Source organism: Misgurnus anguillicaudatus, unplaced genomic scaffold (genome assembly GCF_027580225.2).
Source record: "Misgurnus anguillicaudatus unplaced genomic scaffold, ASM2758022v2 HiC_scaffold_33, whole genome shotgun sequence".
Taxonomy (NCBI): Eukaryota; Metazoa; Chordata; class Actinopteri; order Cypriniformes; family Cobitidae; genus Misgurnus; species Misgurnus anguillicaudatus.
The window spans coordinates 5195706-5209862 of NW_027395283.1; the positions used below are offsets into that span (position 1 = coordinate 5195706).

General features: G+C 38.2%; 1 protein-coding gene and 1 long non-coding RNA gene across 3 annotated transcripts in view; one reads left to right on the plus strand and one right to left on the minus strand.

Moving 5' to 3' along the window:
- Positions 1-316: 316 nt before the first annotated feature.
- LOC129429519 (uncharacterized) lies at positions 317-1624 on the minus strand. The gene is made up of 3 exons (XR_012368780.1): positions 1292-1624; positions 726-789; positions 317-562 (listed from the first exon to the last, which is right to left on the minus strand). It is a non-coding gene; the product is annotated as an uncharacterized lncRNA (long non-coding RNA).
- Positions 1625-6008: 4384 nt separating this feature from the next.
- Positions 6009-14157, plus strand: part of LOC129437194 (protein NLRC3) — a 36232-nt gene continuing 28083 nt past the window's right edge. For both annotated transcript variants that reach the window (XM_073865817.1, XM_073865818.1), the window contains exons 1-2: positions 6009-6161; positions 6353-8152. In XM_073865817.1, coding sequence (XP_073721918.1) covers positions 6145-6161; positions 6353-8152 — 1817 coding nt within the window. In that variant the 5' untranslated portion in view covers positions 6009-6144. The remainder of the gene's footprint in view (positions 6162-6352; positions 8153-14157) is intronic.

Consider the following 14157-nt stretch of genomic DNA (forward strand, 5'->3'; position numbering starts at 1 on the left):
AGCACATTAACCCTTTCCATGCCAGCCTTTTTTAAAAGTTGCTGGCCAGCACCACCATTTTTTATGATTTAATGCCTTCTAGAAAATGTTCTTTAAATGAATAAAGACCCTCTGATTAACAAACAAACTGTTTCATCCTACCTTCATTTGTTCTCTTTTATCACCTCTCAAATATGGGTGGGTTTCATCAAAAATACAAAATTTTAAGGAAAAAGCTGAGTTAATTGCATTTTTGTGAAAGATTTCTGATAGATCAGATTCAAAGCATGATCAAAAGCAGGGGCGTCAGTTTGTGTTGAAAAGTGGTGGGAACCAGGGGCGTAGCAAGCTTTTCAAAAGTGTGGGGGATGGATAACATTTTAAATTTGATATAAACAAACCAGAAACACGCGTATGTGCACCTGGGATGGAATTAAGCACCACCCATGACACAAACACATCCTCTCTTCTCTCATAGACCTCTTTCTCAAACTGTAACATTCATTTTTCATTGCTCACCTGTGAAACTTTCTGTGCCTCTCTCTCTCTCTCTTTAAACTGATGCCTCCAGCAACCTCATCTCCTAAACAAGGGTACAGTGATAAAGGAATAAGGCTGTGGTACTAGCAAACCTTAGTGAAACTTAAAAAGTAATATACTAAATTAATTCAAATATATATAATGGTAATAGGCTACTGTTGTTTAATGTCAACATTTATCAACCTCCAGCTTTCAACTTTACTTACAGGATTTCTCTTGAAAAAGGTGTCAATCTTCTCCTGCCTCTTTCTTTTCTGTATCTTATTTATACTGCGTGACAAAAATGGTAAGCTTGATAGTGACATGGGTCTGACAGGACTGTGACTGCTAAATTTTGCTACTTGTGCCCTGAAAAGCTTTTCTCTGGTGGCCTAAATAATGTAACAATTTACCGTTTTTACATTAAAATAATATAGGCTACACTTTTCTTTCATTGTTTGCATACCTGTTGAAGAACTATGTCATCATTTCTCATTTTTTCTCCTCAACAAGTACAATCATACACAACCGGTAGTATTAACAAAGTATTCAGCTAATCAACAAACAATGCTCAAAATATCAAATCGATTGCACTAGGAATAAACCCATAAATACACTGCTAAACAATTGCAATCTATCCCTCATCCTCGTCAATTTAGCCAGCTGCTGAACAATAACCCAATTAGCATTAGTCCCAAATACATATCAAGCTTATTCAAAAACCTCAAAAGCATACATAAGGTTATTTAAGTGTTTAATAAAGTTTTTTAAATACTCATTCAAAGTAGCCTACCTGAAAAATGGAGATGTAAATAAACAAAGTTCCCGCCTCCTCAGCGCGAGCTGACGGAGCTGACCGATCAATCTAACCCACCAAGAGGCGGGACTTAAGGCAGAACAGCCAATCATCAGCCGGTAATACTCAAAGCTGGCGTCATGTTTGAGAGGGGAGGGGGGAGAAGGGCTGCGCAGCGCAGCAGACACAGAGCGGCCAGAGAAACGAAGGAGCGACTTTAATAAGGCGTTCTTGCAAAACTGCATAAAAAGTGTGGGTGTTGAACCCTCTCAACAGGAAAAGTGTGGGTGTTAAAACACCCACATCCCCCACGGGTGCGACGCCCCTGGTGGGAACAAAAGATCAGATGAAAAACATTACAGCAGAACGGGAAAAATATTGAATAACGGCGCATCAAGAATGGGCATAGTGTAGGCCGGTCAACAAAACAAAAATACTCAGCATAAAACCCTCAACAATGTCGACTGCACATGTAACAGTCCCTACAACACCAGCTCAACCAAACAGTGCCAAAGCACCATACTGTAGAATACAGCAGCATGTTGATTCATTTAAACCTACTACAATAGAAGAGCTCTCTAAACTAGTCACATCATCCAAATCATCGTCCTGTATATTAGACCCCGTTCCCACAAAACTACTTAAAGAGGTATTCCCTGTAGTGTCAACCCCGGTTCTAAATATCTTTAACTCATCGCTAGAAATAGGATACGTTCCAACAGCTTTCAAACTAGCAGTTATTAAACCGCTGACTAAAAAACCACAGCTTGATCAGGGAGAGCTTAATAACTTTAGACCAATCTCAAATCTCCCATTTCTTTCGAAAATATTAGAAAAGGTAGTGGCAAGCCAGTTACGCACATTTTTGACAAAAAATAGTACATATGAAAAGTTCCAATCAGGATTCAGGCCCCACCATAGCACAGAGACAGCGTTGCTTAGAGTTACAAATGACCTCCTATTAACATCCGATCGTGGTGAAATCTCAATTCTTATATTATTAGACCTTAGTGCAGCCTTTGACACAATAGATCATACAATCTTACTCAATAGACTAGAAAACTATGTTGGTATCAGTGGTCAGGCGCTAGCCTGGTTTAGGTCGTATCTAACCAATCGCTATCACTTTGTTTATGTAAACGAGGAAGAGTCATATCACTCCCTGGTTAAATACGGTGTACCGCAGGGATCGGTTTTAGGTCCTATCCTGTTCTCGTTATACATGTTACCTCTAGGAGACATTATCAGGAAACATAACATAAGTTTTCACTGCTATGCGGATGATACCCAGCTTTACATCTCCTCACATCCCAGCGAAACACACACGTTTTCTAAGCTAACAGACTGCCTTAGCGATGTTAGTGACTGGATGGCACATAACTTTCTTAAGCTGAACTCCAATAAGACAGAGATACTTATTATTGAACCGAATCGCTACAAACATAATATGTCAGATTACAAGTTGCACATAGATGGCTGCACTGTGGTGCCATCTTCCACGGTAAGGAACTTAGGTGTGATGTTCGACAGCAACTTATCCTTCGATAGTCATATCGCCAACGTCTGCCGCACAGCATTCTTCCACCTTAGAAATATCTCGAAAATACGCCATATACTGTCTACATCTGATGCAGAGAAGATTATCCATGCTTTTATGACCTCTAGAATAGACTATTGTAACTCGCTACTCGGGGGATGCCATGCAAATCAAGTAAACAAGCTTCAGCTAGTTCAAAACGCTTCCGCAAGGGTACTTACTCGATCTAAAAAGTACGACCACGTAAGCCCAATTCTGGCATCTTTACACTGGCTACCAGTTAAATATCGCATACAATTTAAAATATCACTAATCACCTACAAAGCTTTAAATGGCCTAGCACCCTCATATCTTAGAGAATTACTATCAGAATACAATCCATCACGCACACTACGGTCACAAAATTCTGGTCTCTTGATTATCCCTAGACTATCAAAAGTGTCTAAAAGTGGAAGGTCATTTTCCTACTTAGCCCCTAAGCTCTGGAATGATTTACCAACCGATGTCCGAGAATCAGACACAGTCGATAATTTTAAATCTAGACTTAAAACTTTTCTCTTCAACAAAGCATTCGCATAATTTGTCTAGTAAAAGTACTTAACTCGAAATAGTTATTTGTAACGAACAAAGCACTCGCGGTCATAACACAGACCAACCAAATAAATAAAAAAATAAAAAATAAAAAATAAAAAAACCTTTTCTTAACCTATAGTCGGATTGCGATTTTGGAACTTTCGTGTTCTTGTGAATAGTATGCCATACAAACCCGTTTGCCACTGAACCTGCATTAACGACGACAGTGGGGCCTCCAGCCTTAGTCAAACGGGTTGGCACGTATGGCCGGGTTGCGATTTTGGCGCTTTCGTGTGTCTTGTGAATAGTATGCCATACAGACCCGTTTGCCACTGAACCTGCATTAACGACGACAGTGGGGCTTCTGGCCTTAGTCAAACGGGTTGGCACGTATGGTTGGGTTGTGATTTTGGCGCGTTCTTTATATTGCGAATAGTTTGCCATACAGACCCGTTTGCCACTGAACCTGCATTAACGACGACAGTGGGGCTTCCGGCCTTAGTCAAACGGGTTGGCACGTATGGTCGGGTTGCGATTTTGGCGCTTTCTTGTGTCTTGTGAATATTATGCCATACAGACCCGTTTGCCACTGAACCTGCATTAACGACGACAGTGGGGCCTCCAGCCTTAGTCAAACGGGTTGACACGTATGGTCAGGTTGCGATGTTGGTGTTTTCTCGTGATCTTGTAAATAGTATGCAAAATAGACCCGTTTTTGCAAAATCCTCAACTGTGGATAATATAATTATGCCGCAATAGTTAGTCTGTCTGAAACTAAGCTGATTAAACCACATCACTGTGTGACACTTGCATTACATATGAACGGCCCCTACGCTAATATGATTTTGTTTTTCTCTCCCTGTCTTGTCCTCGACCCTGAGGACAATGGGACAAACAGACCCAGTTCCGGTAGATGTGAAAGTCGGCACACCTCTGATCTACTGGTCGTCCATCAATGTGATGCCCAGCTGATGCCTGACCAACGACCACCGGCAGAACCCGCTTAATCTCCGCTTAATCTCCTTATCCGTTTATATGTGTGTGTATATACATATATATCTCCCAAGGGTTTTTCCCTCCTAGGACTTTTTATTTTTTATTTCCTCGGCTAAACAATCCGGGGTTTTTGTTTTTTTTCTCCTAGGGGGTTTTTTAGCCCGGGGAGGTAGCCTGCTTGGGCTTAATTTAGCTGCTTCTCCTAGACGTTACATTAGTAATACGCTCGCTCATAATGTCGAGTCATAGCCGCAGCAAATTTGACTGCTTATGCTATTGTGTATTATGTTGTACTATCTGTCATTTTTCTGTGCTTTTACTGCTTCTATTAATGTAAAGCTGCTTTGAAACAATTGAGTATTGTGAAAAGCGCTATATAAATAAAATTGAATTGAATTGAATGTTAAGTCAATGATTACAATGAAATTCATTACATATGTAAGAGAAAACACACCATAAGCCAACAACGCAACATATGTTACCCTGGACCACAAAACCAGTCGTATACTGCAAAAAATAATTTTCAAGAAAAAGTTTATTTGTATTTTTGTCTTGTTTTCAGTAAAAATATCTAAAAATTCCTAAATTAAATTCTTGATGAGCAAAATGACTCAAGAAAATAAGTCTAGTTTTTTTTTTTTACCAAAAATACCTAATGGAAGTGATTTTGTGCATAAAACAAGCAAAAAAAAAAATCTGCCAATGGGGTAAGAAAAAAAAATCGTGAAAATTTTTCTTAAACACTAAATTCCAGAAAAATTCACGAAAAAATTGCTTACCCCATTGGCAGATTTTTTTGCTTGTTTTATGCACAGAATCACCTAAATTTGATATTTTTGGTCTAAAAACTAGACTTATTTTCTTGGGTATTGTTGCTCATCAAGAAAAAAACATCTATATTTAAGAATTTTTAGATATTTGTTACTGAAAACAAGACAAAAATACTTAGACATTTTTTAAATTAAGTGTTTAAGAAAAAATGAATTTCTTTTTAGATATTTTTTTTCTCACCCCATTGGCAGATATTTTTGCTTATTTTAATAACAAATTCACTTAAATTGTATAGTTTTTGTCTAAAAACTAGAATTATTTTCTTAGGTCATTTTGCTCATCAAGAAAAAACATCTTGATTTAAGATTTTTTTTGACATTTCTACTAAAATAAAGACAAAAATAGTAAGTAAGTCCTTTTTGCAGTGTAAGTTGCACAGGTATTGTTTGATTTTTCAGAACATTTTAACCAAATGCTTAAAAAAATTGGTGGGGACAAAATCAGCCATTTCAAAAAGTGGTGGGGACATGTCCCCAGTGTAAATGACACCTATGTTCAAAACACATGCTGCGTCTGAACTGATGGGGGGAGGGGTTGCTTCCTGGTTGCATACGTTGGGTAGGAGCGCATATGGTGGATAATAATGGTATTGCTGATTGCTGAAAAAAACTCATAATTGGGAGGGAAGCAATTTCTCTTAATTGACAAGTTAACTTGTCAATGGTGGTGAAAGAGTTAAAAACAAACATTTGAATAGCATTTTTTCTATTCAAATTATATTTGCAGCACATCCCTAATTCACAGCAGTGTAAAAACAGTAAAGGTAATAAAGTTATGAGAAAATTCCACTAATATTAAAGTTTAAAGAAATTCTTGATTCTCATTCTTGCCATCCAGACGAATAACAGAACCTGACTGTAAGAGGAGGAAGATTGAACAATCTGATAATCAACCACAAGACTTCAATGAAAACATGAGTCCTCATTTCAGGTGAATTATAGGATTTTATTTTATTTAGTAGTAAATGCTAGGAAATGTTGACCTTTTCTGTTTTGCCTAAATGTAACATTTTACAAACCATTAAGAGTCCTGTGTCTTATGATACAAACATTTTGTTATGTACATGTTTACTCTTACAGGTATTTGTGCAATAATCTGATATATTAATTATTAATTTACAGTCATGACTCTAATCTTGCTGAAGTCCTGAACACATTCAGATCAAATCTGAGGAAGAAGTTTGAGTGTTTGTATGAGGTAACATCAAATAAGAGAAACCCAACACTACTGAATGAGATCTACACAGAGCTCTACATCACAGAGAGTGAAAGTGGAGAGATCAGTAATGAACATGAGGTGAGACAGATTGAGACACAATCCAGAAGAACAACAACAGAGGAGACACCAATCAAATGTAATGACATCTTTAAACCTTTACCTGAACAAGACAAACACATCAGAAGTGTGCTGACAAAGGGAGTCGCTGGCATTGGAAAAACAGTCTCTGTACAGAAGTTCATTCTGGACTGGGCTGAAGAGAAAGAGAATCAGGACGTCCACCTCATATTTCCACTTCCTTTCAGAGAGATCAATTTGATGAAGGACAAAACACTTAGTCTTTTAGATCTTCTTCATCTTTTCTTCCCACAAACAAAAGAAATGGAAATCTTCAGTGATGAATATAAAGTGTTGTTCATCTTTGATGGTTTGGATGAGTGTCGTCTGTCTCTGGATTTTCACAGCAGTGTGAGGTTGTGTGATGTAAATGAATCAACCTCAGTGGACGTGATGCTGACAAACCTCATCAAGGGGAATCTGTTTCCCTCTTCTCTCATCTGGATCACCTCCAGACCAGCAGCAGCTGATCTCATCCCCTCTGAGTGTGTTGATCGAGTCACAGAGGTACGAGGCTTCACTGATCCACAGAAGGAGGAATACTTCAGGAAGAGAATCACTGATGAGAGTCTGTCTGATCAAATCATCTCACACCTGAAGTCATCCAGGAGTCTCTACATCATGTGTCACATCCCAGTCTTCTGCTGGATTTCAGTCACTGTTCTAGAGAGAATGTTGAGTGAAGCAGAGAGAAGAGAGATCCCCAAGACTCTCACTCAAATGTACACACACTTCCTGATCATTCAGACAAACATCAAACATCATAAGGACTATGAGAAGAAAGATGAAGACATGATCTTTAAACTGGGGAAACTGGCTTTTGAGCAGCTTGTGAAAGGCAATGTGATCTTCTATGATGAAGACCTGAGAGAGTGTGGCATTGATGTAGCAGAAGCATCAGTGTACTCAGGATTGTGTACTCAGATCTTCAGAGAGGAGTTTGGTTTGTATCAGGGGAAAGTTTACTGCTTTGTTCATCTCAGCATCCAAGAACATCTAGCAGCTCTTTATGCTCACATCTCCTTCACAAACAACAACAGATATGTGTTTAAACCAGGTCGGTTTTCTAAAATTATGGAAATAGTGAAACCTAAATCATCAGAACAGCCTTCATTATCTGAGTTACATCAGCGAGCTGTAAATGAAGCTTTACAGAGTAAGAATGGACATCTGGATCTTTTCCTGCGTTTTCTTCTGGGTCTTTCACTGGAGTCCAATCAGATTCTCTTACAGGATCTACTGACACAGATGAGAAGATGCTCCTACAAGAAAGAGAAAACTGTTAAATACATTAAACGGAAGATGAATGAGAATCTGTCTCCAGAGAAATCCATCAATCTGATTCACTGTCTGAATGAACTGGGTGATGATTCACTGCTGCAGGAGATTCAACGTTATGTGAAATATGGATCAGTAGGATGGACCAAACTCTCCTCTTCACAGTGGGCAGCTTTAGTTTTTGTGTTGTTGACGTCTGAGAAGAATTTGGATGAACTTGATATAAAACCATTTATTGGGGACGAAAATACAGCAGAGGAAATTCTTGTGAAACTGCTGCCTGTGATTAAAGAAACCAAAAAACTACAGTAAGTAAAACTAAAAATAACTAAACTAATAAAAAAATATTTTAGAATTGTTATTTTAGGAGAATAATTCATAACAGGAGATTATCAAGTGTTTTATTTTTCTTATATTGTATATAAGTGTAGGGATGGGGGGAGGAAAGAATAAATAAATAAATAAAGGTTATTTATTTATTTGTTTAACCTCCTACCAAAACACACTACGGGAATTCCCAAGTTTAGCTCAAATGCAATATAGGTATAATAAACTGAATTAACTATACAAATTGCTAATTTACCTAATTTAGCAAAATTAATAACAATTAAATAACGCATTCGTCCAACGAATATAGTTATAATTGTACATTAAAACTGCAAGCAGTGATGGAAGGGCCCTCGCACACATGAAACCGCCACGCCGTGGCATAAGAATTAAAGGGAACAGTAGTAAATAGGCATTTAAGCATGTAAACATAGGTGAACCTTTTGAAACTGTAGTATAATGTACCACATTTCCTGTTGCTAATTACAAATGACAGCGAGGTAGCATTGTGTAAGATAACATGAGAGAGATAGAGAGAGAGAGAGTGAGTGAGCGAGTGTGTGTGAGTATGAGTGACTACATGTAAATATTGGCACGTAGATGTGTTCAGTGCAGGACTCTTATTGATCATGTAAAATGTAGGTCAGATCTGACTTTGAATAATCAGTGTAAAACATGTTACTTCTTGTTGCCAGCAGGTGGCGCTATGGCCATAAGTGACTATTGGCATTAGGGGTGGGCGATAAACCGGTAATCATAATTAACCGGTAGAAATTTGTCAACCGGTAGAGATTTTGGACTATCGTTTCTATCGAGGTTACGCGCCTACGTCACGCTCCTGTGCACGTGGTCGTGAAAACGTAACGTTTGTACAAGTATTTAAGCACTGCAGTTTTAAAACAAGTTATTTTAAGCCATTGAAACACAGACGACAGATCTGTATGCGTGCGTTCTTTCTGTGTGTGAGGAGCGGACAAGTCGCGCAACCGCTGCTATTTCTGTCTGTGAGGAGCGCGCAAGTCGCATTTTATTGGCCTTAAATAGACATACGCGTCAAAATTCCCGTCTTTGCAAGCATCCTCATAAACACGACCAGTTAGGTCTTAAGAGAAAGTAAACAGCTTAAAATGAAAGCGCATGTGTATTGGATCAGGACTTTGTTACCTAATTTTGCTCCTGTCTGTCACTCGTGTTAATCAAACAGCATTAAGAGAAAATCTCTCACTGCTCCTGATTAAATCACTTTTCTACCTTAAATAAAAATATATAGGCCTTATACATACATGCATAATTATTTATTATCATTCTTATATCATTAACTGTTTATCTTCAGATAGCTTAAGTTTTGTTTATTTTTATCTTCTTTCTATGCTTGTATATGTTTTTTGTGAGAATTATTAACATTTCTATGGTATTAAAGATTTAAACCTGATTAAAACATAAAAAAAAACTCTACCGTGATACATATCGTTATCATGATATAAAATTAATCATCAATTTTGGTCATATCGCCCACCCCTAATTGGCATGTAGATGTGTTCAGTCTAGGACTCTTGTCAATTATGTAAAGTTTGGGACAGATCAGACATTGCATAATCATTGTAAACATGTCACTTCCTGTTGCCAGCTGGTGGCGCTATAACTATAAGTGACTATTGACATGAAGATGTGTTCAGTTCAGGACTCTTATCAATCATGTGAACTTTGGGACAAATCCGACATTGCATTATCATTGTAAACATGTTACTTCCTGTTACCATCTGGTGGCGCTATGACCATAACTGACTATTGGCATGTAGATGTGTTCAGTCCAGGACTCTTATTAATCATGTGAAGTTTGGGACAGATCAGACATTGCATAATCATTGTAAACATGTCACTTCCTGTTGCCAGCTGGTGGCGCTATAACCATAAGTGACTATTGACATGTAGATGTGTTCAGTCCAGGACTCTTATTAATCATGTGAAGTTTCGGACAGATCAGACATTGCATAATCAGTGTAAACATGTCACTTCCTGTTGCCAGCTGGTGGCGCTATAACCATAAGTGACTATTGACATGTAGATGTGTTCAGTCCAGGACTCTTATTAATCATGTGAAGTTTGGGACAGATAAGACATTGCATAATCAGTGTAAACATGTCACTTCCTGTTGCCAGCTGGTGGCGCTATAACCATAAGTGACTATTGACATGTAGATGTGTTCAGTCCAGGACTCTTATTAATCATGTGAAGTTAGGGAAAGATCGGACATTGCATAATCATTGTAAACATGTCACTTCCTGTTGCCAGCTGGTGGCGCTATGACCATAAGTGACTATTGACATGTAGATGTGTTCAGTCCAGGACTCTTATTAATCATGTGAAGTTAGGGACAGATCAGACATTGCATAATCATTGTAAACATGTCACTTCCTGTTGCCAGCTGGTGGCGCTATAACCATAAGTGACTATTGACATGTAGATGTGTTCAGTCCAGGACTATATTAATCATGTGAAGTTTGGGACAGATCAGACATTGCATAATCAGTGTAAACATGTCACTTCCTGTTGCCAGCTGGTGGCGCTATGACCATAAGTGACTATTGACATGTAGATGTGTTCAGTCCAGGACTCTTATTAATCATGTGAAGTTTGGGACAGATCAGACATTGCATAATAATTGTAAACATGTCATTTCCTGTTGCCAGCTGGTGGCGCTATGACCATAAGTGACTATTGACATGTAGATGTGTTCAGTCCAGGACTCTTATTAATCATGTGAAGTTAGGGACAGATCAGACATTGCATAATCATTGTAAACATGTCACTTCCTGTTGCCAGCTGGTGGCGCTATAACCATAAGTGACTATTGACATGTAGATGTGTTCAGTCCAGGACTCTTATTAATCATGTGAAGTTTGGGACAGATCAGACATTGCATAATCATTGTAAACATGTCACTTCCTGTTGCCAGCTGGTGGCGCTATAACCATAAGTGACTATTGACATGTAGATGTGTTCAGTCCAGGACTCTTATTAATCATGTGAAGTTTGGGACAGATCGGACACTGTATGCCTGAGTTCCAGCAACCTGTTTCATAGTGAAACATCAAATTTTGGCTGGCCGAAACAGACACAAATTTTAATATAGAATCAAATCCATCGCAATTTAGCATCACAAAGGCCTTAAGATGAGACTCGCCAAATATGATGATGATCCGACGAAAACTGTAGGAGGAGTTAGTTAAAGTATGACTGCTGGAAATGAGAAAAACTGAGCCAAAATCTGAGAATTAATTCAAAATAGCTGACTTCCTGTTTGGTGTAGGGCGTTGCTCCAAGAGACTTTTTTGTAGGGCTTGTACAGGGAACTAAATTGCGACCAAAATGGTCGCATATGCGACCTTTTGAACTGCCTTATTTTTAATGGGTCGCAAATGTGCTACCTAATGTTTTAGACAATATGCTATGATTTACTATGAGCATTTATTAAAACAGAAATGTGTATTTTAAGAATACGTTTTATAACGTGCTCTGAGCCTTCAACACGTTGGCTTCATTTTGCGTGAAAGCACGTCGTGCTTGAGTGTGAGTTCGCATGCTCTCTGTTTCTTAATGAATTGGGTGGGACAACAAGCTCAGTGTCTTCCATGTTTCTGAACTTGAGCAGAGGTCTTTCTTCACTGAGGACGCGGGACCCGTATGGTTCCGGATTTATAGTTTAAATGGTCAGTCGGGTCCGGTTAGGTCCTAGTTTAATTACTTTGAGTCCCAAGTCTGATTAATATTGTGTGTATAACCCGAGTCGATCGGAAAACGGCCATAAGCGCTACCACGCTAAAGCTCGAGTGCAGTTTCAGCGTGCCTCCGGTTTCTATGGCGATGGTTCTTGTTACGACCACGCGCTGCATTTTCTTTCTCACATGTTTTTAATAATCTTATTATTAATAAACCATATCTTTTCTAAAACCATATCCATATTTAAAAAGTTTGCACAGAGATTGTAGCAAAAAAGCAGTGCTAATGTCAACGAGCAAAGCTTAAGCTGACCCGGAATATAAAAAACGCTAAGCAAAAGTAAAGTCTGTCACCGGGACAGCAAGTAGACTTTTCAATCTGAAATAATTAGTGGATTAAGCTTTTTTAATCGACAAGAGAGAAATAGAAAGATAGAGCAGAAGTAGGGTTGCCGCGGTGACGTAATTTTCCCACCGGTTAATCAGCGCGTCACAAACTCGGTGATCCCGGTATCACCGAGTGGGAGGGGCTTATAAATGCGCATGCAGACGTGCACATTTTACTTTCACTTTTGAATTACCGACCAGAGTATGTGAGCGGAGTGGAGTGGAAAGAATTTGCGCTCCGCGCTCAAAGCATTTCATAATTACTCCGCTCAAGCTCCGCTCTGGGTATACAATTTTCCGCTCCTCGCTCACTCCCTGCGCCGGCCTTACTTACGTATCGCTCCGTTTTCGCTCTACGGCAAATTTTTATATATAAAAAAACGAATATGCAGTACTAATAGAAGAACATCATATATTGGAATTTGAAACAGTAGCTAATATTAGCCCAAATTAGGCTATCATTTAGCTCACTTTTAAACAAAGCAAAACAAAAAATGTGTTGAAATTAAATAAATGATTAAATGAAAAACCTCATATAAAATAAATTATCATACGAAAAACATTACATTAAATCAAAAGCCCTATTCGGACGGGATTAGTTTTACAGGGGTAGATGGCGTAATGTAATTTTACCACAGGACGTCGGTAATATTAATGGTCAATTCGGACGGGATTAGAAATCTCAGTAAAACATTCAGAAGTGGGAGGGGTAACTCGTTTGCGCAGCGCGTCACCTCTCGTCTTCACGTGCACGTTACCTTGCCTCTTGATATCAGATGTGCAAACAACACGAAACAGACAAGGAAAACGCGAAACACTGTGATTAATTTCAGTTTGGGGAGAACGTCAGTTTCGTAAACAGTTCCGCGAATCTGAGAAGTGAATTTGACTTTTTTTTTTTAAGTTTGTGTCGTGTTTTATTCAGAAACTGACCTGCCACTGACTTGTTTCCCGTCTAGAACGCAAGTAAATGCTTCTTTAAGCGCTTCTTTATTTAAAAGAAACCCGCAAATTGAAAGGAAATGACGCGATTTACGTGGATATTTACAGCTGGTCTATTCGCACTGGATTAGTATTACCTGAGGTAATTTCTCCGGACCTTTTTACAGAAGGTAAAAGACGCCGTAATCTTTACTGACATTGTCCGTAATGATTACTGACTTAGAGCATTCGGACTGGACTAAAATCACCGAGAAGCTCTGATAAAAACTTGCTTTACCCCACCTCCCTATGTAAAACTAATCCCGTCCGAATAGTACTAAAGAAAGAAATTACAAACTAAAATATTCATTTAAACAAATAGCCAAACGAAAAAATATAGGGCTACTGCCTTTATGCCAACATAAATAGGCTATTAATTAGAACTATTCTGAACAAAACAAATGCTGGCTGGTTGAACATATTTTTATTTTATACGCAGTTATTAAGTAAAGAACATCACATACTGAAATAGTAGCTAATATTAGCCCAAATTAAGCTATATCATTTACCTCACTTTTAAACAAAGCAAAACAAAAAAATGTGTTAAAATTAAATAAATGATTAAATGAAAGACCTCATATAAACGAAATTATCAAACGAAAAACATTACATTAAATCAAAGAAATAAATCACAAACTAAAATATTAATTTAGACAAATAGCCAAACGAAAAAATATAATAGTCTACTGCCTTCACTTTAAGCCAACTTTTATATTAATACTAGATCTATTCTGAATCTGAACAAAACAAATGCTGGCTGGCTGAACATATTTTTAATTAAAGCTATATATCCAATGCTGCATTCACTTTAAGAAAAATGAGCTTTTGCAGGCAGGTGCCAAGCACATGCGCTGAATTTCTCTCCGCTCTTGTCCTGTGTGCACGCAATTTATATCTCT